The sequence below is a fragment of the Meriones unguiculatus genome, chromosome 11 (assembly GCF_030254825.1).
Source record: "Meriones unguiculatus strain TT.TT164.6M chromosome 11, Bangor_MerUng_6.1, whole genome shotgun sequence".
Taxonomy (NCBI): Eukaryota; Metazoa; Chordata; class Mammalia; order Rodentia; family Muridae; genus Meriones; species Meriones unguiculatus.
The window spans coordinates 41,052,724-41,076,349 of record NC_083359.1 but is presented as its reverse complement, the minus strand read 5'-3'; the positions used below and the strand labels follow the sequence as shown (position 1 = coordinate 41,076,349).

Sequence of the window (23,626 nt, the reverse complement as noted above, 5' to 3'; positions counted from 1 at the left end):
TCTCAAGAGGCAACCGTCGCCTCTGCTTGGGGTGCCACTTCCATTTTGGGCTTACCACAACTCACTCAAATGAACTCATGAAGCACTTGGGCTGAGGGTGGCCCAGTCTTCAAGCCTTCCCTGTGGCTGGGAACAGATCCTTAGCAGATCCCCTCCAAGTCTTGGTCTAGGCCAAACACCACCGCCCAGAAATTGCCAACCAAACCTATTATATCCCCAGCACTTGGTGGAGACGGTATGTGGCCTTGTGGCAGTGAAGGCTATTGTTGAAAAGGGGGTGTTAACACACAGAAGCTCGGCACCAGGAGGCTACATCGGGTTTATTGAGGGAAGCAGATGAGCAGAAGCCAGTGGCAGGGACCAGGCCATCACTATCCCACAGGGGTGGCTGCTCCGCGGCTTGCTAAGGGAGAGGAGCATGCGGCTCTAGGGCAGGGTGTGGCATGCAGGAAGTCTGCAGTTCCCAGGGATGACAGAGTACCACTTCTAGCTCACTTAGTCCTGCCAGACTCTTCTACAGGAGGCGTGCTTTGATGCCCCTAACTTTCCTGTGCATCATGTGACACCAAGCGGGCAATCCCCAGTGGTACAGCTGCCACCAGAGCACCCCTACCTGATGTCACCTCCTGACATCTGGGCTGGCTCCCCCTGCTAGAAATGTCAGCTGCTTCAAGAACTGTGGACATAGGTTTAATTTAAGTTGGGAAAGGATGTGAGATGCGAAATCCGACAGAAGGTACAGTAAAGCCTTGCGTCTGGCCCTGCTCTGTCATGGTTGGGGCTGGCTGTGCTCTAGCAAGCAGCAAGTGACTAAAGACCAGGGAGGCCCCAGCACAGCCCTAAAGATGAAACTGAAACAAAAAACCAAAAGTACCCCTGGCTGTGACTTGCACCGTCTTCAGAGGGTGGCGAGAAGTTCCCGTACGTGTCCTGGCTCAGGACGACCGCATTTTGCTGAACTTCTTGGAGCTCATCAAGGGCCACACTCCGCTGGAAAGCTCCTTGCAGGGCTGCATGCTCTCAGAGCAGATGGTGCTAGGGCCTGGACAGCAGGGTGGGGTTGAGGTATATCAGTCCAGACATACTTCTCCACAGCTCTCTAAGGTCACAGAGGTGACAGCAGCATGGCACAGGTCTTGGCACTACTCTGCCAACAGAAGATACCACCCCAAGGTCCAAGCACTCCTCCTGGGAGACCTCCTGAGGAAGTGTGAAGTCGTGTTGATGCTTTGGAAGAGTGAAAGGAGTTGTCAAGCGCGTCTGAGTGGCTGGGAAATGCCTGCGTGGGCGGGAAGCACGTGGGGTGTCAGCTGCTCCTCTGCTGCCTCAGAGAAGACTCACCTCGTTAGGACTTCGGTTCGTTTTAGCTCTTTGATTTTCCTGGGGACAGAGAAATGTGTATCATTACATAGGCTTACTGAAGCCAAGCATGGTGGTACACACCTTTAATCCCAGCACTTAGGAGGTAGAAAGACAGGTGGATCTGAGTTTATGGCCAGCCTGGTCTACATCCTAAGTTCTAGGACAGCCAGGGCTATCTACAGAGAGAGACCCTGTCTCAAAAAGCAAACAAAACACTAAAGGGTTATTATTTAGTTTTAGTTTGCTTGTTAGCCATGTCTCACTATATAGCTGAGGCGGACGTGTAACGGACCATGTAGCCCAGGCAGGCCTTGAACACTACAGTGCTCTTCCTGTCTCAGCCTTTAAGAGTGTTAGGACTGCGGGCATGCTCTAGTTTTTTTCCTCAGCAAAGATAAAATCAGGGGCTGGAGAGACGGCTCAGAGGTTAAAGGCACTGCCTGCTCTTCCAGGGGTCCTGAGTTCAATTCCCAGTAACCACATGGTGGCTCACGACCATCTATAATGTGATCTGGTGCCCTCTTCTGGTGATCAGGTGTACATGCACTCCATGTACATGTATTTATCTTTAAATAATAAAAAATAAAATAAAATAAAATTGGTGCCTGAAGTTCACTGTGTCTGGAGGCTGTCTTGAAAGGCAGCAGACTTGGAGGTACTTATTCAATGTACAGTCACAAATCACCCCAAACAAAATGATAGGAGTGGCTTGGCTGGGGAATTCTGACTCACCATGAAGCTGAGAAAAGAGGTCACCAGGACCATAGTCATCTTAAGGTTCAAGGGTTAGAAAAGACACTCCCAACATGACTCCTGCTCTAATCTCGTAAGTCATTTTTTGTAGTTTTTATAACTCTTGAAATGTTTTTGTGGTTCTGGCATTAAATGCAGGTCCCACAAGTCCTAGGCAGGTGTTCTACCACTGAGCCATATCTCCAGCTCCTCTCCCTCGTAATTCATTAAATAAATGATCAAAGTCGTTGACATACCAATAAATGTTGTCTGTAATAGCCAATGATTACTTTATTCATCATTTTACTGTCTTTAGTTTCTTTTTAAAAAATAATTTACTTTTGTTTTATGTGCACGGTGTTTTGCCTGCATGTATGTCTGTGTGAGGGTCTCAGATCTTGGAGTTATAGACGGTTGTGAGCTGTGGGTGCTGGGAATTGAACTCAGGACCTTTGGAAGAACAGACAGTGTTTTTAACCTCTGAGTCATCTCTCCAGCCCCCTTGTCCTTTCTTCTTTTTGCTTTTTTGAGATAGGGTTTCTCTGTGTAACAGCCCTGGCTGTCCTGGATTCTATGCAGACCAGGCTGGCCTCGAACTCAGAGACCCCCCTTGCCTCTGCCTCCTGGGTGCTGGGATCAAAGGTGTGCACCACCACACCCAACCTCCCTTTACTTTTTAGGATGTTACCTTGTATGTATGGCTGTTTTCTCTACATGTGTTTACTCCCAGAAGGGGGTGTCAAAGCCCCTGGAGCTCGAGCTGCAGATGGTTGTGAGCCATCATGTGGGTGCTGGGAACTGAGTCTGGGTCCTCTGCAAGGGCAGCAAGTGACCTTCACCCTTGAGTCACCTCTCCAGACTCAAGAAATGCTTGCCTGCCCAGAAACCGAACCCAGGCCACAGCAGTAACAGTACACACATCTGTAATTCTCACTTGTGGAGGCAAGAGAATCAGAACTCAACAATGTCCTAAAGGCACTGAAGAGATGGCTCCGTAGTCAAGAGCACTTGCTGCTCTTGCAGAGGACCTGGGTTCAGTACTCAGCACCATGTAGCAGCTAACAACCTTCTATTCCAGGGGATCCAACTCCCCCTTTTGGCCTCCATAGGTACCAGGTACATATGTGATGCACACACATACATGCAGGCAAATACTCATAGAATAAAAGTGTATCTTACACACACACACACACACACACACAAAACCAAAAAGGAAAGAAAAAAGATTGTCCTAAGATATACTGTGAGTTTGATGCCTGCTTGGGCTATGTATGTAAACACTATCTCAAATAACATATTTGTTTATATAAAGTGAACTATTCTTTCGTTCTTTTTTTTTTTCTTTCTTTCATTTTGTTTTTCAAGACAGGGTTTCTCTGTGTAGCCCTGGCTGTCCTGGTCCTCTCTTTGTAGACCAGGATTGTCTGGAACCCAGACATCTGCCTGCCTGTGTTTGAGCTTTTGGATAAAAGATGTGAGCTACCCCCTCTGGGTGTGAACTAATTTCCTTTTTCTTTTTTTCCAAGACAGGGTTTCTCTGTGTAGCCTTGCTGTCCTGTATTCTGTAGACCAGGCTGGCCTCGAACTCAGAGAGATCCTCCCGCCTCTGCCTCCAGGAATGGTGGGCTCAAAGGCAGGACACAACACGCCCAGCTTTGAACTAATTTTCAATAAAATAAACTATTTGCAAACTTTATGTGTGTGGTACATGTATATGGACACACAACATTATTTGCATCCTTCTGGGATAACCTGTATTATTTTATCAGATTTTTTTCCAGAGACAACCTATAAAGTATTAAGCTGTCTTGGAATAAAAGAGGAAGACAGGTTTGGAATGGAAGCTGGTCTACGCGCTAGGAAAAAGCAGATGTGGTTTCGTGTTGGCAGGAAGGGACCAGCAATGGAAATGCGGACATTACACAGAGCCGTGGCCCCTCGGTGCGTACCCTTCTTCTTCTTCTTCTTCTTCTTCTTGGCTGCACTGGGGCCCTTCTCCCGCTGCCGCAGGGCCTCCAGCCCAGCCAGGTCAGGCGGATGGCAGTGGCTTCGCATCACCATGACTCGCCGGCCCTGGGTGATGGCGCGGCTGCGGCAGCCCAGCCGAGCCTGGTCCCGGCACATCCAGTATACCTTCTCACCAGCAGCCTTCTCCTTCCTGTACAGGAAGGACTCATACACCAGGAAGCGGCCTCCAAGGGATGTCCGCAGGAACTCCAGTGGCTGCACGGGCTCTGGAAGGCAGAGTCATGTTGTGAGGGGACTGCGGGAGCCCAGCCCTCAGCAACAGGAGCATGGGCCTCTCTCTGCCCACTACAATCCCAGGAGGCACTGTGGTCCCTGTCCCCATCCCTTTGCCTGCTTCCTGGGGCTCTGGGGACTAATGGCCAGCCACGGTCCTAACACTCTCTAGTACAGTTTTTCCTTTGCGGGGGCTCCGGTGCTGCCTGGGGTGTCCCTGGAGCTCTGCTGGAGGCCTCACCAGACCACAAACCCCATGCTTGCTGGGAGGCCTGAGGTTCATCTGGTCTGTGTATTGGGGGCCCATCATGTCCCTGTCCACCAGCCGGCCACAGAGCCCTTCTCAAACGTTTTAAGAAACTGGAGTCAAAGGCCACGTGATGTTGGGGTGTGGCCAGAGAGAACTTGTGAAAACAGAAGCTAGAGCAGAACAGGCCCAGGGAGGAGACAGAAATCAGACGGGAGACCCAGATGGGATGGAGGGCCTCCAGGGCTCAGGCGTACTGTGCAGCCGTGCAAACGTGCACTTCCTCCAGACACTAGCCACCCTACTTTTTAGCGCTAGCGTCTCTCAGCAACAGCAATCAGTCACACAGTAAAACTGGAACCTTAAGTACAGCCGCCGGAAAGGGGCTGAGGTGTCGCAGGGCAAGGGGGAGAGGCCACTCCCTCCACGTACCTGGACCCTCCCAGTGGGTCAGGTTAGGGAAGTTCTCCCGCTGGCGCAGGGCTTCCAGGCCACCCATGTCGGGTGGGTGGCAATGCCTGCGCATGACCATCACGCGCTGACCCTGAGTGATGGCTCGGCTGCGGCAGCCCATGCGCGCCTGGTCCCGGCAGGTCCAGTACACCTTATCACCAGTCGCTTTCTCCCGCCTGTAGAGGAAGGACTCGTACACCAGGAAGCTGCCCCCCAGGGGGGTCTTCAGGAACTCTGGGCCTTCTGCAAAGAAACAAAAGGAGCAATCAGAGAAGCACGGAAGCTGAGCCCGGCCTTGGGAGGGATCGGGGAATGCTCCCCTTTTTGTGGCCTCCTTGCAGGGATCCTGCCACCCACTTCACGCCCTCTCCTGCTTACAGGGAGATAGCCCAGGGGCCAGGGGCTGCCTGTCCTGAGGCTGGAGACTGGCCCTGCAGGTGAAGGCTTCCATCATAAACTTCAGGAAGGAGGTGGGTGGCTTTGCTGTTTTACACTAGGCGCCCTCCAGGCCAGCAGGCAGGAGCTCACTCTAGTGTGAAGAGTGAGGTGGGGTCAAAGCTTGCCAGAGCCAAAGAGGGAAGTCTGGTTCAGGAGCCCAAGGGCTATGAGTGTGTTCAGGCTGGGCTTTGGCTTCAGCTGTGGAGGTAACAGGAACCTGAAGGACAGCCTCTTACTGCCCCTCTCTTGTCCTCACTTTGAACAGGCCCAAGGGCTGCTGTGGTGGTCTGAATAGAAATGGCCCCCACGGGCTCACAGATTTGAATGCTTGGTCACCAGGGAACAGCACTGTTTGAAAGCATTGTGAGGCATCAACTTGCTGAAGGAGGTGTGGCCTTGTTGGAGGAAGAATGGCACTAGGGTGGACTCTGGAGTTCCAGAAACCCAAGCCAGGCCCCGTGTCTCTCTCTCCCTGCCTATAGATCTAGATGTGGAGCTCGCAACCCCTCCAGCACCACATCTGCCTATGTGTAGCCATGTTCCCAGCCACGACAATAATGAACTAAACCTTTGAAACTGTAAACCAGCTCCAATTAAATGCTTTCTTTTTATAAGAGTTGCCATAGTCATAGCGTCTCTTCACAGCAACAAAACACTGACCAAGACAGAATTTGGTTCCACGGACTGGGATATTGCTGTGACAGGCCTAACCTTGCTGCTTGTTGGTGGAATGAGGACCTTGGAACTCTGGATTAGGACAGCAGTTGAACGCATTAAGCAGGCCTCAGTGGGCTATACTGGCAGGAACATGGAAGACGGGGACAGACAGGGAGCTGTCACATGACAGAAGCAGCTGGGAGAAGCCCTGAGAGGCTGAGGACTGAGGCTACAGCATCTGACCCTGGAGCTCCTAGAAAGGTGGGGTAGGAGACCAGAAGGCAAGGAACACCTACGGGGCAAAGCATTCCAGAGACCAAGAGGGACGGAGCCAGCAAACTGAGGAGAGCAAGGCTGTGGCTGTGGGGAATGGTCCACCTCCTTCACCAGTGGACTGAAACGTTTGTCAGGGAAGGGCTGGAGAGAAGGAAGGGAAGCAGTTAAGAGCACAGGCTGCTCTTCTGGCGGACCCAGGTTCAATTCCTAGCACCCACACTCACAACCACCTGTAACTCCAGTTCTAAAGGATCTGATGCCCTCTTCTGGCCTCCACAGGTACCTGGCACAGACTCTGTAGTCACCAGGCACAAGGACAGTACATAAACATACATATAGGCAAAACAGCTATACAAATAACATTTAAAAAAATGGTTTTCACTGGGCTGCAGAGGTGGCTCAGAGGTTAAGAGCACTGTCTGCTCTTCCAAGGTCCTGAGTTCAATTCCCAGCAACCACAAGGTGGCTCATAACCATCTATACTGGGATCTGATGCCCTCTTCTGGTGTGTAGACATACATGCAGGAAGAGTACTATATGGAAGAGTATAGTAATAAATGAATAAATCTTTAAAAAAATGGTTTTCAGGAAATAAAAATGGCCCAGTACAACGACAGAGAAACAGTAAGCCAAAGACACCAACAGAATGGGCGGAGACAGAGAGACTGTAAAACTAAGCCAAGGGGCTGCAGAGATGGCTCAGCCACCAAGAGCACTGGGTGCCCTTCCAGAGGGACCCAGGTCCAGTTCCCAGCAGGCACGTGGTGGCTTACAGCCATCTGTAACTACAGTTCCTGGAGATCCAGTGCCGCCTTCCTGAGGCACATAACACACGTGCAGGAAAAACACTTGTACAGGAGTAAACAACAGAACTCAGCCTCATAACAGATCCACACCAAGCACGTAGACAGAGGCATTGGGGAAGGGCTCCAGGGCATCATGGCGTGTCAACATCTGAGGAGCAAGGGGAGGGTGACCCAGTGGGAAAAGCAAGACACTGGAAGGGAGGAGGCAGATGTCTGTGTTGAAATATTCCTAAGACCCACCTGCCCACTCTGCAGAGGCAGAAGAGTCAGGACCTGTGTGCAGAGGGGACAGGGCTGCCTTTAACACAAGCAGGCCTAGAGGGCCAATGTGCACGCTGGAAGGTGGGTGGACATCAGAGCAGGCAGGTGCAGAGTGCCTGGAGAAACCAGCTACCACCTCAGCAGGAGACAGGTAGAGGCCGCCACACTGCTGAGGCTAGCACAATACAGGAGTCATTCCACTGGGAGGGCAGAAACTTGGTAGAAGTTTCGGTGAAAGCACTTAGGAACTTTGGTAGAGGGATCAGATAACAAAACCCGGAAATCTCGGACTGTACTGCTAACGCCACCAGGGTCGGCACGGGAGGAGGAACTGGCCGTGTAACTCTAGCCATGGAAAGCCACCAAACAGGGCTATTAGGTAGGCATGCAAGAAGACACCATGCTGCACCAGGCGTGCAGGCTCACACCTTTAATCCCAGCACTCAGGCAGGGGCGGGAAGCTCAGTGAGTTCAAGGCTAGCCTGGTCTACACAGTAAGTTCCAGGACAGCCCAGATACACAAAGACCTTATTTCAAAACAAACCAAAAAACAAAGAAGACACTGTGCTGAAGGACACAAGCTATGGTCTGAAAAGGTCCCTAAGCCATAGGCCCATCAGGGACAGACAGAAGACTCAGGAGTCCTAATGCAGAATCAGATCACACATATAGGATCAACCATAAGAAAAACACTGTCCTCTTTTCCAACTGATTCCGCTGCTGTGCATTTACAGTCTGGCGCTCTCGCATAGCGACACGGTCCAGCAAGCGTGTGGGGAAACTGCCAACAGCTGCAAATGAGCAGGGTCTCAAAGGGCTTCTCCAAGATGACAAGCTGACTGGCTCACAGGCCTCCCAAACCACAAAAGAGCAGGGCACCTGGCCGAGGAAATCCAGGTGATGGCCAGGCCGGGCATCAGCCCCAAGGCGAGGCTGAAGCAGGGCCCAGAGAGCTCTGGAGTTGTTCACTGATGGGTCCCAGCTCAGCATCAGCAGAGTTTGATAAGAACAGAAGGCAAATGCTAGTGAGATAGTTCAGAAAATAAGAGGACGTGCTGCCAATCCTCAGGACTTATATGACAGAAGGAAAAGAACCGACTCCTACATGTTATCCTTGGACCAACACATATATGCCATAGTGGGCATGCACATATGCATGCGTGTTGAGGCCATGCAGGGCTACATATGAGACCTACCCACTACAAAAGTATAGCAAGGCATAATCACCTCCTCAGGTCGGAAGTCAGCCGGTAAGAAGGAAATTGGAAAATGGATCAAACGGGTTAACGGTGGTAAAGGTGCATTTTAAGAAACAGGGAGGCAAATGCTTAGCGTAGGGATGCATGGGGCTAGGAGTGAGGGTAAGGCTGGGCACCTGCCATGTCCCGTCATCACCCTCTTGTTTATGAGTGTCATACAAATGGAACGAAACCAAGGAAGGATGATAAAACGCCTCCTATATTTGGAATAAGTTTAGGACCAAAAGTAACTCAGGACCTCAAACACTACAGGGCAGGACTGGCAGCCTGGCTTCAGTCACTCTCCTTAGTCACGCCAGGCTCTGCTGGACAGCTGCCGGGTCAGAGCTAGGACTGCAGCTCGCAGGCGTTCAGCAGACACAGATGCAGACAGGGTTGACTCTGTCAGCTCCCAGACTCTGAGGCTGACCTGTGGCCTTCTGGTCACACTGTAAGAATGAGGACCTGACCTGACATTCAGCAGCCCCTACTGATAACTCCTAAAATAACAGAGGAGGGGAGGTTAGGTTTATCAGGTTTCCAGCCCGGAAGAAGAAGTAGGCAGCTTGGGAGGAACCCGGGAGCACAAAACCCAGATGGCCTGGGCCTGGAGGAGGAGGGGTGGGAAGAGAACGCTGCCACTTCCAGGGTATCTACAGAAGGACGGAAGACAGGACATGTGGAGACAATAGAAAAGGCAGTAGGGTCCCCCCAGGTACCTGGGCCGTCCCATTGAGCGTGGCCGGGGCGTTTCTCCCGCTGCCTCAGGGTCTCCAGGCCTAACAGGTCAGGTGGATGGCAGTGGCCTCGCATCACGGTGACCTGCCTGCCCTGAGTGATGGCTCGGCTGCGGCAGCCCATGCGTGCCTGGTCGCGGCAGGTCCAGTACACCTTCTCACCAGCTGCTTTCTCCCGCCTGTAGAGGAAGGACTCGTACACCAGGAAGCTGCCCCCCAGGGGGGTCCTCAGGAACTCTGGGCCTCCTGCAGGGCACAGGAAAGTCAGTCAGGGGCGGGAGCAGAGGATGTAGGGTAAGACAGCAGGGGTAGGTTGAGAGGGCTGGCCACCCCCGCCCAAACCGAGGCAACCAATTCTGGCCAGCCAGTCCCCAAACATTCAGACTTACTGGGGTCCACATCCTGGTCCTCCTCCTCGGGGGATTCCTGCAAGGACTCCTGTTGCTCCATTGCTTGTTTTCTGGACCTGGACCTACTGAGAGTCAGTGTGCCCTGTCCCCTGCGGTAGAACAGGCTGTCCACCCCTTGGAGCAGCGAGTCCTCAATGTCGTCACAGTCCTCCAAGTCCCCAGCACCAATCCGCCGCGCCTGGATCTTCTTTATGGTCTTCTCCTGCTGTCGCCGGGCCCGTAGGCCCTCCATGTCAGGCGAGTGGCAGTGGCTGCGCATGACCGTCACCCGCTGGCCCTGCGTGATGGCCCGGCTGCGGCAGCCATGGACGGCATGCTCCCGACAGGTCCAGTACACCTTGCTCCCCACGGTCTTCTCCCGCTTGTAGAGGAAGGACTGGTGGACCAGGAAGGTGCCCCCATAGCACGTCTTCAGGAACTCAAGGGGCTGATACCGTACTGGAGGAAGGACACAGGAACGTCACCACACCGAGGGCAGGAGCCCAGGGGTCCCAGGAGGAACCACCACGTGCTTTTCTTCCAAACGTTGGCATACTTCCCTTAGCTGGGCACGTGTGAATCCCAGTCCATTCCCACCAAGCCACCCAAGAGGAACAGGGGTTCCGTCTCCAAGTCGATGAGACGCAGCTCACAGTTCACGCCACCGTGGGAAGGGCCGAGCTGGGCTCTGATCCAGCAGGTTATGTTCTGGGCTACTGTTGGCCATTTTTTTCTAGGGTTTGTTTAACAAATTTTGCCTGGTTTTTGGTTTTTACAGTGTACAGAACTAAGCCTAAGGCCTCTGACATGGGAGGCAAGTGCTCTCTGACCGACGGCATCCCTAGCCCTTCTCTTTGCGTAATAAAGGCACACACGCAAATCGTCCTCACAGATTCATACTGGACAGAAGCTCCCCTCCCAGCAGGGCAGCTGCTCAGATCCTCGTGTGCCAGGAGACACTCGGCCCAGAAGCCACACCTAACTGCTCTAAGAATGCTCTCACTCAGCTGAGCAGTGCAGAACATGGCTTGATCATCGTCACCCCCCAAGCTCCACAACGGTCCAACAGGCCACAACCCGCAAGCTCTGAAGACCAGAAATCACGGCATTTTCTGAGGCTACAGGCCTTCATCCATGGGGCCGGACTTCGAACCTGGGGCTCAAAGCCTAACCTTGCTCGTGGGAACCCTACCCAAACTTAATGCCAGAATCACGAAAGCCTGCCCACTGGTTTGCAGCTTTCAGGGCCTCACACTGGGCCTGCTGCGTTGGAAACATTTCAAAGTCCCTGGGCTCCCATACCCCAGTGCCGTCTGACCCACGGGTTCAGTGATGGCTGGAATGCATTTATATTCTTGACTCTGAGCACATTCTGAGAACCCACGTGAAACCCCACATTTTCATTTGGGCATGAAGGATTTACCTCCCAAGTGAGGGAGGGCATACACTTACCCACTCCTGGTGTGGGGCGTTTCTTGGGAGGTAGGCTCTGCAGTGCCAGCGATCGGTACCCCTGGTCCTCCTCTGGGGGCTCAGTGCTTTGCTGAGGTGTGGGCTCTGGCTCCTCAGGGTATAGCCATAGGCTCACACCATCCTCTTGGCCTTTAGTGCCCTCAGGCAGGTCTGAGGCGGGCACCTTCTCCTTCCGGCGCCGTCCCCCCAGGCTCCCCTTATCAGGTGGGTGACAGTGGTCCCGCATCACTGTGACTCGAAAGCCACGGGTGATGGCCCGTCCCCGGCAGCCTCGGTCTGAGTGCAGGCGGCATTTCCAGTACACCTTGTCTCCCACAGCCTTCTCTTGCTTGTACAGGAATGACTTGTGCACTAGAAGGCGACCGCCATATGGGGTCTTCAGGAACTGCAGGGGCTGGGGGTCAGCTGGGGGCATGAAAAGGCTGGGTTAGCTTCTCTGGAGCAAGACTCAAGGTCAGGGACCTCGGGGAGTGAGTGGGTCTTGGAATAGGGTAGGGCCCTGTGGGCAGGATGTTTTCTCAGGCCCCAGCTGCCAGACAAGCCCAGGTTCTGAAAGATGCTTCTGTGTTAACGGAAGGGATTTAAGGAGTTTAGAGAATCCTGCATATAGCTGTAGCAGGAGGCTCAACTGCAAGGGAGAGCGGAGTATCCAAGGTCACCCTGACGGGAAGGGGGGCGTGCAGGGCGGCAGCCTCGTCAGGAGCCAGGGCCAGCACCGCCAGGGAGGTCTCACCTGCATCTACTCTACTACGTTTCCGGTGAATTATCCGTCCCTGCTTCTTGGCCGTCGAGGTCTGAACAGTATTGCTGGGTAGAGCGGCAGGGCCAGGCTTCTCCAGGGACGTGCCACTGCCGGACTTCTCCAGGGACGTGCCACTGCCGGAATTCTCCAGGGACGTGCCACTGCCGGGCTTCTCCAGGGACGTGCCACTGCCGGACTTCTCCAGGGACGTGCCACTGCCGGACTTCTCCAGGGACGTGCCACTGCCGGACTTCTCCAGGGACGTGCCACTGCCGGACTTCTCCAGGGATGTGACACTGCCGGAATTCTCCAGGGACTTGCCACTGCCGGAATTCTCCAGGGATTTGCCACTGCCGGACTTCTCCAGGGATTTGCCACTGCTGGGCTTCTTCAGGGACCTGCCACTGCCAGACTTCTTCCGGGACTTGCCACTGCCGGACTTCTTCCGGGACTTGCCACCTCTCGGCTTGGGTCCTCCTTTACCCCTGGCCAGAACCAGACTGGAGGACTCTTGAGGCTTCCTGGCTCCAACAGACGGCTCTTGGCCAGCTTTCACGCTCTCACCCTCCTGCTCACTGGGCTCGGGCAGGGGCATCCTGGGAGTGAGAACCTGGCCCTCGGGCCACCTTCAGCCCTCTGGCAGATGGATCTCTCTTCCTCTTCTTCCTCCCAGGCCAGAATGTGGGAGCCCTGAGGCTCTGTCCTAAGAGAAGAACAAAGGCACTTTAGTGGAGGAGGCCCCTAGGCCTGGGGCTCTAGCAAATGGATCGAACTTCCTCAGTTCCCACGGTGCCCTGGGGTTGAGGGGCTGCAGAGAAGAAATGTGATATAGCAGAAGCCCTAGGCAGACAGACTACTGGTACCTTTTCCTGGCAGCCCCACCAAGCCTCCCCTGTACATGAGAAAACTTACTGTACAGTAGGTGCCTCTCTGGGGCCGCTGCTAACTAATGTTCTAGTTGTTGAGTTTCCACTTGAGAAGTCTCATCGATGTCCAGCACCGTTACAAGGTGACCATCTAACAGGTTAGAGGAGGACAGAGGCACCAGAACCTGACGTGCCCGAGAATGAGGCCCAAGTCCCACTGTGCCTGCTCAGATGCTGCGCACCTACCTGGGCTGACTTTGGCCTTGTGCACTTTACCTTAATGCTGGGCACCTGTCACAAAGAATCCAGGCCAGTGAGCACTGGCACTTAGCATGGCAGAAGGCTGAAGCCTGGCCCCGGGACCCTCTGGGGTCACACAGCTTTTCCTCTGACGTACTCTGGAGGCCTCAGCTCAGCCCACTCCTTCAGGGGCTCTTTGCAGTGACTTTGCAACCACTGCTCTTGGCTGGGCAGGGACAGGGCTCCTGACCTCCAGTCTAGACAAGGATGGTCAGATGTGGGGTGCCACCCTGAGGTGGGCTGACCTTCCTGTCTTTCTGGGACAACTGAGCAATATGTAGTTAGGAAGGTGTTTCTCACCTCTCAGTGAGAGGCATTAAACAAGACTGCATCACTGCAGACGCTTTTAGCTTCTTTAAAAATTTCTCCTTTTTAAAAAGCTTGGTGGTATACATCCTTAATTCCAGTACTCAGGGGGCAGCAGCATGCACCTGAGTTCTAGGATACCCAAGGCTACAAGTAATACTTAAAAATGCATTGTTTCAAAAAGATTTTCTTAGATTTATTCATTTTATTGTGTGTGTGTCTTGCCTGTATACACGTCTGCAGTGCTGCCCGGTGCCTTTGGACGCCACGAAACGTGGCTGTGAGCCACACCACGTGGATTCTGAACTGGACCTGGATGCTCCACAAAGCAACAAGTGCTCTTAACCAATGAGCCATCTCTCCTGCCCCTTGTTTGTTTGAAACAGGTCTCACTATGTGTTTCTGGCTGCCACAGAACTATGCAGACCAGGCTGGCCTTGAACTCGGGAGATCGACCTGCCTCTGCCTCCCTAGTGTTAGGATCAAAAGTGTGCGCCACTATGCCCATCAGATTTAGTTTTAGTTATGTGTACGTGTGCCATCAGATCCCTTGCAGCTCTACTTAGAGGTAGTTATGACCCACAACGGTGCTGGGAATCAAACTCCTGTCCTCTGAAAGAGCATTACCAAGCTATCTCTAGCCTCTCTCACCCTCTCCTTTTTTTCTTGGCAGGGTTTCTCTGTGTAGTTCTGACTGTTCTGGAACTCACTTCGTAGACCAGGCTGGCTGCAAACTCACAGAGATTCACCTCCTCTGGCTCCCTAGTGCTGGGATTAAAGGTGTGCACCACAATGCCTGGCTCTTACTTGTTTCTGAATTTACGTATATACCTGCAGAGGTCAGAAGACTCAGATCCTGGAGCCTCTGCAAGAGCAGCATGCTGTCTTAATCGATAAGCATCTCTCCAGACCAAGTTTTAGCATCTCTACTGGGGAATTATTACCCCAACACAAGTTCTCTGGGTCCAGTGTCTCCTGGTCCCTAATTTCTAAGCCATGGCTCCCTGGTCTAGGGGCCCACATCCGCTTCTCAAAGGTGGGGTCATCCCTGTTGTCCAGCAGGACGAGTGTGGCCTGTGGCTGGAAGATCGCTGAATCCCTAACAGCCCTCTCCAGCTGGTGGCACCGGAGGCTATCCCCTACACAGCAGTGGCCAGGTCAGGAAGGGAAATTCCTAGATGGAAGGCCCGTTCCAGTCCCGGAGTCGCCAATGCTTGGTCTTCCCAAGGGTGGCCAGGGACCAGGGGACACCTGGGGCCTAATGCAAAGACCCCCTGGGTACCTTTATGGCAGGAAAACTGGAGGCCTTGCCCACCAGACACACCACTCTTCAGTTGCCATGTTACTTTGGCTCAGGAATGAATTGCCTTCAACCTTCCCTTGGATCGTAAGGATCCTAGCTTCATTGGCATTCTACTTCTGAGTCTTTGCCCTCTAAACTCAGGATAGCCCACCCACTTAGGGCCAGGCTCCCTGACCTCCACCTCCACAGAGGCCTTTCAGGCTGCTGTGCCAGCGCACCTCAGGGGGAGCTCTGGGCCCCTCTGCCTCCTCCAGGCTGGTTCTCAGTCAAAGCTGACAGGACAGGAAAACCTTCATATTCCCCAAGGGCCGCACACTGAGTCTGAGAGCAGGCAGTACAAACCTCTCAACAAAAGCGTCTGGTCATCAGGCTTCCAAGACTTACCACCCCAAAAGATACTGAGAAGCTCCCATAAAACAGAAGGAACCTGTGGAAGGCTGGTCTCTGCGATTGGCTAGAGCTAGATTTGAGAGACTAGTTTCACTCTCACCCACTAAAGGGCTCGGAATATCAGCCTGTCTGATGATCCCAAGTCCCTCCATTCAGCCGTGCAGGCAGCCATGCGTGGTGAGTCACACCAGAGTGACTAAACCTAGCAAGCCCTAAAACTCTGGGCGTCATCACACAAACAATGAATCCTACCTTCACGTGTGAGGGACAAAAAACACTAAGAAAGAGCAAAGGGCTACACAGGTCACACACCTTTGGAGGTAGGAGGCAGAGGCAGGCAGATCTCTGTGGGTTTGAGGCCACCATGGTCTACAGATAGAGTTCCAGGACAGCCAGGGCTACACAGAGTAACTCTGTCTCGAAAAACCAAAAAAGAAAAAAGTATGAATATGCATGAGAGCGTCATATAGGCAAGGGGCGGTCCAAGGAGACATTAAGTAGCAAAGTGGGCACCAACCAGGGGCTGAGGACCAGAATTTAAGTGTTTAACAGGGATGGTGGTAGTATGATGAACATAGGTAACAATGGTTCTGATGGTAAATTTCATGCCATGCTTCATCACAGCCACAAGAAGTACCTGTTATATCCCATTTCCCTGACATCATGGGCAAAACAGATTCCTCTAAGCACAGATTTCTGAATAGTTGAAGTTATGTCTCCTTGACTGAGAAATTCACAGTTCTGGCGAGAGGTCGTCAAGCTGTCGTCAAGGTCGTCAAGCTGGCCCCACACCCAGAAGACTTTTTTTTTTCCTTTCTCTTTGGAGGCAGGTCTTTATATAGTCTGTCCTAGAACTCCTATGTGGACCAGGCTGGAATCAAACTACCTACCTCTTGCCCAGGCTGATATCAAAATCATTATGTAGGATCTGGAGAGATGGCTCAGAGGTTAAAAGCACTGGCTGCTCTTCCAAAGGTCCTGAGTTCAATTCCCAGCAACCACATGGTGGCTCATAACCATCTAATGACATCTGGTGACCTCTTCTGGCCTGCAGGCACACATGCAGACAGGACACTGTATACAAATAAATAAACCTTAAAAAAATCATTATGTAGCTGTGGCTGGTCTTGATGCCTGGTCCTCCTTTCTCTACCTCCAAGTGCTAAGATGATAAGTGTGCCACCATGCCTAGCCTTGTATTATTTACTGCGCCCAGGGACTGGGGCTTCAATGTGTTCTTTTTGTAATATCCACTCCTCACTCAATACAAGCCTATGAAGAAAACTGTTTTCAGGTTAGACAGATGTGAGCAGGACACTAAAGAGTCTAAAGTCTGAGGTTCATTCTTCCCTCCTCTCCTCCCTCAGTGCTGAGGTCAGAGGGGGGTGACCTCAGCACTCCCCTTGCTTGCCCTGACATGTGGTCCTGCTGGTGGTCACAGGTTGCTCAGGGCAGGACATGAGGCCCTGAAGTGTTAGGAACTATCCAGGGCCTTTCAGACACAACTGGGACCAATCCCTAGTGACCAGCTAAAATCCTGAAGGCCAGAATTGGGCAGCTAACAGTAGACCAACAGTTCCTTTTACATGGGAGGAAAACTAGATTGCCAGGCCCCTTGCTGGGTGGATCTGGGCCAAGCCCTAGAGCTTTCCTGGCTACTCTCACCTGCAAAGGAGGGAAAGTGTTGAATGACGGTCAGGGGAGAGAGCTCAGTGGGCAAGAGTACTTGCCAGAGGACCCGAGTTCAACTCCCCAGCACCTACTTAAAATAGGGTCCCATGCCTGCCTATCCATAGCCCCAGAATTGGGGTACAGAGCCAGGCAGATCTCAGGGACTTGCTGCTACCCATTCTCACTGAAACTGTGAGCTTCAGATTCAGTGTGAGATTCTGTCTCAAAAAATAAGATGGAGAGCCATTCATGGCTTTCTCCTCTGAGCCCCCTCCCCCTAAGTAGCTAATGAGATACTATAAGAGAAAGTCATCCATAAACATAAATCATTTCACAAGAGCAGGAGTTCTTTGCCCAGGCTCAGCAGTGCCCTAAGCAAAGGAAAATGGGGGAGGGATGGCTCTGTTGTTAAAAAAGTCCTGAGGACATGTGTGGCAGCGTATTTCTTTCATCCCAGTAATCTAGAAGCAGAGGCAGGAGGATCTCTGTTAGTTAGAGGTTAGCCTGGTTTATACAGTGAGGTCCAGGCCTGTCAGGGCAGCATAGTGAGACCCTACCACAACCAACCGACCATTAAACAATAACAACAAAAAAAAATCTTCCTTGAGGTCAAACAAATAACCAGAACAACAAAACCCTCCTGAGCCAGGCATGGTAGTTCACACCTATAAGCTCTGTTACAAAGAGTCTAAGGTAGATCATGAGTCCAGGCAACATAGCAAGATCTTGCCTCAAAAACAAAAAAAAACAAAAAAAACAAAAAAAAAGTTTTAATTAAAAATGTAAAAAGGTAAGAAATGTTCTGTGTGATTTCAGCCTCCATGTGTGCTGGGTAAGAGGAGCGCTTTACCTGGTTAACTAACCCGTGACTACGCACACACAGACTGTACGCAGCACTGCTGAGCTTCCTGGGGTACATACTGGGATTATGTGTGCACGCCTGAGCCAGGACGAAGGCGGTAACAAGCCCCAGAAAGACGGCCAATCTCACCACCTCAGCACTGGTGGCATTCCAGAACTGACTCTTTCACTGTGAGGGCGGGGCGGCTCTCGGCACCTCTGGCCTCTCTGTACTCAAGTCCACCATCACCTCTTCTCCCAAGTTACTGTGGAACCAGCACTGCTGGTGTCTTCTGGTGAGGGGGGCGGTGAACTGAGAACAATTTAGTAATACAGACACTGCAGCTGGACGAGGTAGCGTGTGCCTTTAACTCCAGCACTCAGAGAGGAGGGCAGAAGAATCTCTGGGTTCAAGGGCAGCCTGGTCAGCATACTGAGTCCTCGGAGAGCCGGGCTTACAGAGAGACCCTGTCTCAAAAAACAACACTTGGAAGAACAATGAGATAAACATACCTGAATCCGACCAGAAAACCTAAATCAAGCCCCAGCAATGGTAACAGACCCTGGAAAGGCGGATTTTGTTGTTGTTGTTTTTTAAGAAACAGACATGCAGAGTGTGGGCCTCCTCCCCGAATCCCTTGCTATAACTTGCATCATTAATGTCCACCACAGAGGCACCAGTGGGAGGTAATGAAACCTTTAGGGGAGGTCCTTAGGTCATTGGGGTATACCTTTGCAGACCTATGGGAACCCCAGCCCTTCTCACTCTTGCTGGCTATAAGGTGAACAGCTTGCTCCATTATATGCTCCTGTCCATCACCACACAGCCCACCCAACCCCCCCCCCCAAAAAAATGAATGTGTTCTCATTCTGTTCTCTCACTGCCACTATCCCCGCCCCCCTTGAGGGCTGCACCAACACCAGTGTTTTGTCTTAGATTACAGAAAGCTAAGGGTGGGGGTGGAGATGGCTCAGCAGATAACAGCACTCATGTAAGCATGAGGACCTCAGCTCAGATAGCAGAATTCATGTTAAATGCTAGGTCTAACTGGATGCCTGTAACCCCAGTGCTGCGGGAGGCAGAGATATGGTTTCCACTACAGCTCCTGTCTCAAAGGAATAAGGCAGCCAGGCAGTTGTGGTGCACGCCTTTAATCCCAGCACTCAGGAGGCAGAGGCAGGGGCATTTCTGAATTTGAGGCCACCCTGGTCTACCGAGCAAGTTTCAGGATGCCCAGGGATACACAGAGAAGCCCTGTCTCAACACACACACACACACACACACACACACACACAGAAAAGAAGAAAGGTACGGTAGGAGGGTGATAGAACAGGCCTTCACATGCACACACACACTCAGAACTATAATAAAAATCCACACAAGACACGGGAAGCTGGCTGATCGACTCCCCAGCCATCCTCGATCGGAAGCGTGGCTAGCTGTACGCCTTCACCTAGCCTGATGCATGCTCACAGCTCACTCTCTGGGAATGAAATCACACCCATCTCCCATCCGCTTTCCCGGGCATCAAGGCTTTCCTTCCTCACTGCCTCCTCTTCGGCCCATCAAATTCTGGGCAGTCCCCTGATGGTCTTCGGCTTTGGCCACTCCACTTCTACCCCCACAAGCCGAGAAGTTACTCTTCTTAACTTACTCTTCCTCATCCCCCCTCACCCCAGCAAAAGCCATCTGCACAGGCAAGCACATCACCTGCTCCCCCATTTAGCCACAACTTACACTGTTTTCTGTCTCCCCCCCCCCCCCACACACACACACGTCAGACTAGTGACGCTTGGAAGAACAATGAGATAAACATTCCTGAATCAGACCAGAAAAGCTAAATCAAGCCCCAGCAATGGGATAGACCCCGGAAAGCAGAAAAATTCCAAAGCAAACAAAACAAACCCACCACCACAATAAAAAAAAAAAAAAAGATCTTTCTTTGCAATGGTTTTCTGACTGTGTGAGTGAGGAGAAAAGGAGGGTTTAAAGCTGTCAGATAAACTAGGTCTTGAATCAATGGGTTAGCCAGCCAGTCATTTGGAATGGAATGGAACGGAACGGAAAGGAGTGAATTAGAACCGAGCCTGAATAGATCTGCGTCATGTGAACCCGGTAAGCGGCTCTCTTTAAACTTGTGATTCACGAACCTACCTTCATGCACAGAATAGACACATAAAACATATTTCTCAGTCTAGAATGAGTCACAAAGTTTGAAAGCCAGAACGGGCAATCTATAGTCTGAACTACGGGGGGTAACAACCGGCAAAAACTGCAAGGTCACTGGGATTTGCCGCCGCCAAGGATGGGCCGCGAGGGAGAACAGAGCCAGGTGGACACGCACCAGGCAGGGTGGACAGGGTCCGGGGAAGATGGGTGAATGTGTGCTCCCGATTTAGGGGCGATGAGATCGGAACGGGGGTCGGGTGGGTTGGTGAAGAGATCGGGGAGAAAGGAGGCGCACCGCAGAGGACCGGCAAGGGGGCGGCGCGAGCTGCGGCGCTGGGGGCCCTCCCCAGCACCGGGCCCGACCCCGGGGGCGGCTGGACCAGGCATCGCTCCGCTGACCGGACCCTCCCGCCCGCAGGGGCCCGTCCTCACCGACGGCAGCGGGCCCTGCCTCTCCCGCGGCTGAGCCACGCGGTCCTTCGTGAGGGTCTCCGCCAGCAGAGGCGTCGGCCTAACACCCGGGCTGCTCTAAGAACCACGACCCAGGCGCCCGCTCCCGCCGCCAACTGGCCCCCGGGAGCGAGCCGCGGACGCGCATGGACGCGCGCGCCCCCGCGAAGAACCGGCTTGGAAAGCCCAGGCGCTGCTAGCGAGCATGCGCAGCAGAGGCGCGGAGCCGTTCCTGGGGCGGATGCTACTTCTCCGGGTCTTCTCTGCGCGGTGCCAACCTGACACCCTGGCCAATCAGCATACAGAGGCGGGTCTATTTACCATGAAGGAGGCGGGATAACCCGAGGTCCCGCGACTGCATCCGGGGGGGCGGGGCAGCAGGTGAATTTGTAGCCGGGATGCAGGCGGGGCATCCTCACTAAGGATGCTGGAGGGTCGAGGCAACAGAACCTTGCACAGGATTCGGCTGGATTCTTAGGAAATTGTAATGTTGGCTTAAATGCATCTTTAGGCCGGTGACCCTCCTGAACTTTCTTTTGATTTTTTTAACTTGTTTAATTTTTTTCGAGACGAGGTTTGTCCGGGAATTCTCTCTGTAGACCAGACTGGCCTCAGATTCAGAGAAAGGCCTGCCTCTGCCTCCCCGGAACGGGATTGAAAGCCTGCGCTACCGCTGCCAAGTGTTCTTTTGTTTTTGTTTTTTACCATACTTCTGAAATATTTTACAAATGTATTTTTATGTATTTAGGTGTTCGGTCTGCATGTGTATCTGTGCGCTATGTGCATGTCTGGTGCCTGCGGAGACCAGAAGAGGTTGTCGGATCCTCTGGAACTGGTGTTGCCGAGAGATGTGACCCGCCATGTGGGTGCTGGGCATCAAACCTTGGTCCTTTGACAGAGCAGCCAATGTTCTTAATAGCTAAGCCATCTTTCCAGTTCCCCTGAACGTTCTCATGAAGCACCTTGAAGCCTTTAGATATCACCCACTCCCAATCCAGGACTATCTGAGATTCGAAATAGTGACAATAACAGATCACAAGTTTAAGGAAGAATCCAGGAACTGGCTGTGGTACGGCAGAAATGAAATGGACGCAGGAGAATCAGGAATTCAAGTACATCATCAGCCACATAGTGAGTGCAAGGCAAGCCTGGGCTACATGAGACCCTGGGTCTTCAAAACAACAACAGGTGAATAAGTAAACGAAAGATTCGCAGCAGGTAAATAAGGAAATAAAAGAGAAAATAAAGGATTTTTTTTTTCAGAAAGCTAAAAGCTAACAAACAAACAAAAAACCCCACTCAGAAAGAAAATGCAAAGCCTGGTGTAGAGGGGGAAGCCTATAATTTCAGAATTGGAGAGCCTGGGGCATGAGAATGAGGCCGCCATCAGCTACATAGTGAGTCCCAGGGAAGCTGGTTCTACTTAGATGTCTCAAAAACAAATAGAGTTGGAAAGATGGCTTGGGCAGTGGTTCTCAATCAAATGCTGTGGCCCTTTAATTCAGCTCCTCATGCTGTGGTGACCCCTGCAACCATAACATTGTTTTCATTGCTACTTCATAACTGCAATATTGCTACTGTTATTTTTTTGGAGATAGAGGTTTAGAGATGGCAAAGTTTAGTTATGGGATCTGATGCCCTCTTCTGGCCTCTTCCAGAATCAGTCATGTACATGTTACAGACATGTGCATGCAGGCAAATGCTCATACACATGAAATAAAAATAAATCTTTGAGGAGAGGTGGTATTCACGGGGCAGAAGCAGGGGGATCGCTCCCACAGGGAGGATGCTTGCTCTGTCTTGTACTCTTTCTTGCTTTTAACACAGCTGGAAGGTTCTACAAGTAGCAGGCTCCCACACTTGCTTTGCTGTCCCTTCGCCTCAGAGTTGGCATGACACCAGCTTCTTGCAACACCCTCTCCCCAGCTCTACTGCGATCCACATGTGTGATCTACACACGGGCAGAACCTATAAGCCCTCTGCAATTTGGTAATCTCAAATCTCTGTCTTCTACTCTCCTTCCCATGCTCTCTGTGTCCAGTGACCCTGCAGGCTCCTCTCCTTAAGGGCTCCACACTGGGAACCTCAGGAGCCCAAGTAGACAGAAATCCTGTCCCTGGTAGTGTTAGTTTTTGTGGTGTGGGGATGGGGCAGAAAGCAGGGGCAATAAATCTAACACAACATCCGGTGCAAGGAGCCACCGTGTGCCTGGTCCTAAAGGAGCCCTTGCTTCTGGCAGTCTGTAGTGCAGGACTGGCTGAGATTGGTAATCCAGGACCACACTCCAGGAGGCGCTCACGGCCCAGGTACCGTGGAGATGCCGAGCAGCTCACATTGTGCATGCCAGGAGCACACTATCTGGTCGCCGGGAGGAACTGTGCGGTAGAGTCTGTGGTGGAGACCTACGAGTACTGGATTAAGCTGGCCACTCTAACCCAGGTAAATATACATAGGCCAGAGGAAAACAAATACAAGCTTGCACACAAAGGTTAGGGTAGCCTTGCTCCCTTCCGGCCCCTCCTCTCCCTTGCTTCCCTGTAGTCATTCTCTCCAGCTCCATCCCAGGGCTTCCTCTGTGTGTGTGTGCATGTGCGTATGCGTCTGTGTCCCTGTGTGTGGAGGCCAGAGGTCAACACTGGCTTCCTCAACTGCATTCCCTCTAATGTTTTTGAAACTGGGTCTCTCACTGAACCGGAAGCTGGCTGGTTAGGCTAGACAGGCTCGCCACCGTGCCCCAGGGACCCTTCTGTCCCTGTCTGCCCAGCCCTGAGGTTAGAGGTCCACTCTACAGCATCGTTTGCCAGCTGAGCCATCTCCCTACCCTCAGGTCCTGCCCCCACCCCTCCTCTGTCTCCTAAATGCTGGGATCAAAGGAATGGCTGCCACACCCAGGTCCAAAAGTGCACAGCAAAAGAGAAACCACAGTGGACTCTAGTTTTAAAAGGATGAAAGAACTAACTTCCAAGATTAGTTTCTAATATTGAAAGAAACTAATGAGGAACAGAATAGCAATATTACAACAGCCCTCGTGGGGCTGGAGCAATGGCTCAGTGGTTGAGAACACTAGCTCTCTTCCAGAGGACCCAGGTTCGATTCTCAGTAACCTCACGGCAGCTCATAACTGTTTGCGACTATAGTGTCAGAAAACACAACACCTCACCTCCAAAGGTTCTGCATGCACATTTCCACACAGACATACGTGCAGGCAAAATTAATAAAATGGTTTAAAAGTTTAAAAAACAGCCCCATAACAGCAATACAGCAGAATGGCAGGGGGA

General features: G+C 52.2%; 1 protein-coding gene across 2 annotated transcripts; it reads right to left on the bottom strand.

Annotated features, from left to right (window-relative positions):
• Positions 1-295: 295 nt before the first annotated feature.
• Positions 296-20,537, bottom strand: Flywch1 (FLYWCH-type zinc finger 1). 2 transcript variants are annotated; one of them, XM_021632464.2, is made up of 8 exons: positions 20,331-20,537; positions 12,044-12,755; positions 11,290-11,715; positions 9,838-10,296; positions 9,431-9,694; positions 5,015-5,278; positions 4,044-4,328; positions 296-1,380 (listed from the first exon to the last, which is right to left on the bottom strand). In XM_021632464.2, exons 2-8 carry the CDS (start codon positions 12,645-12,647, stop codon positions 1,364-1,366), a joined length of 2,319 nt encoding a protein of 772 aa, XP_021488139.1. In that variant the 5' UTR covers positions 12,648-12,755; positions 20,331-20,537; the 3' UTR covers positions 296-1,363. The 2 variants fall into 2 exon arrangements, with proteins under 2 accessions (XP_021488139.1, XP_021488140.1); XM_021632465.2 differs by having other exon boundaries at positions 12,044-12,750.
• Between the last annotated feature and the right edge of the window lie 3,089 nt (positions 20,538-23,626).